This window comes from Gracilinanus agilis, chromosome 1 (genome assembly GCF_016433145.1).
Source record: "Gracilinanus agilis isolate LMUSP501 chromosome 1, AgileGrace, whole genome shotgun sequence".
Lineage (NCBI taxonomy): Eukaryota > Metazoa > Chordata > Mammalia > Didelphimorphia > Didelphidae > Gracilinanus > Gracilinanus agilis.
The window spans coordinates 724,507,590-724,508,406 of NC_058130.1; the positions used below are offsets into that span (position 1 = coordinate 724,507,590).

Sequence of the window (817 nt, forward strand, 5' to 3'; positions counted from 1 at the left end):
ACTCTGGCCCAGGATAGCGTGGTGGGCTTGGGGGCCAGGGTTGTAGATTGAGGTCTAATTGGGAGCCCTGGGTCAAGTCCCTCCGCCTCAAAGAACCTGTCTCTCCTTCCACTTCCCACTTCCCCCATCCCCCGCAGTAACGAAGAAAGGGCTTCGGGAGATTCAGGGTTTTCGCAGAAGTCCAGTCAATGCCCACGAAGACCAAGGGGCACAAGGTCCTCGTTTTACCTCTTATTCGCCAATCCCAGGACTACCACCTCCCACCCACCCGTCCGAATTCCGCCGCTGTGCCCCGCCCCGGGGCGGTCCTTGCGCGCTGACGTCACGACCGCGCACTGACGTGACCCGGGGGCGGGGTTGCTCTCTGCGCCTAGTTCCAATATGGCGAGTGGTGGCGGCGGCGGCGGTCCCGGGGCCGGGGCCGGGGCCGGAGGCCGAGGAATGAGCGGCGCCCGTTGGGGCCGCGCGGGCCCCACCACACAGGAGAAGCTGCCCGTGCACGTGAGCGCACGTCCTCCTTCCCTCCTGACCCTCCCTCCACCCCACGCCCGGATCCCATAGCAACCGCCGCCTCCCCTCCCCCCTGCCGCTCGCGCCCCGGTGGCCTCTTCCCTGTCTCCCGCACCTGGACCCGCCCTCTCTCTCGCCGCTTCTCGCTCCCTTCACCTCTCTGCCAAGTCCCCTCCTCCCAGTGTTCTCCCCCCTCCCCCGGGCGCAGTCTCCCTCACTCCAGCTCCATTCTCCCCCTCCCCCTGCACGGCTCCATTAGGGTCCCTTTCTCCCCTCCCAGCGTCCCCTTACTCTCCTGCAGATCCCC

General features: G+C 67.2%; 1 protein-coding gene across 1 annotated transcript in view; it reads left to right on the forward strand.

Moving 5' to 3' along the window:
* The first annotated feature begins 381 nt into the window (after positions 1-381).
* SIN3B (SIN3 transcription regulator family member B) overlaps positions 382-817 on the forward strand; it is a 61,297-nt gene continuing 60,861 nt past the window's right edge. Inside the window, exon 1 of the mRNA XM_044671643.1 lies at positions 382-501. Within this exon, the coding sequence (XP_044527578.1) occupies positions 382-501 (120 nt within the window). The remainder of the gene's footprint in view (positions 502-817) is intronic.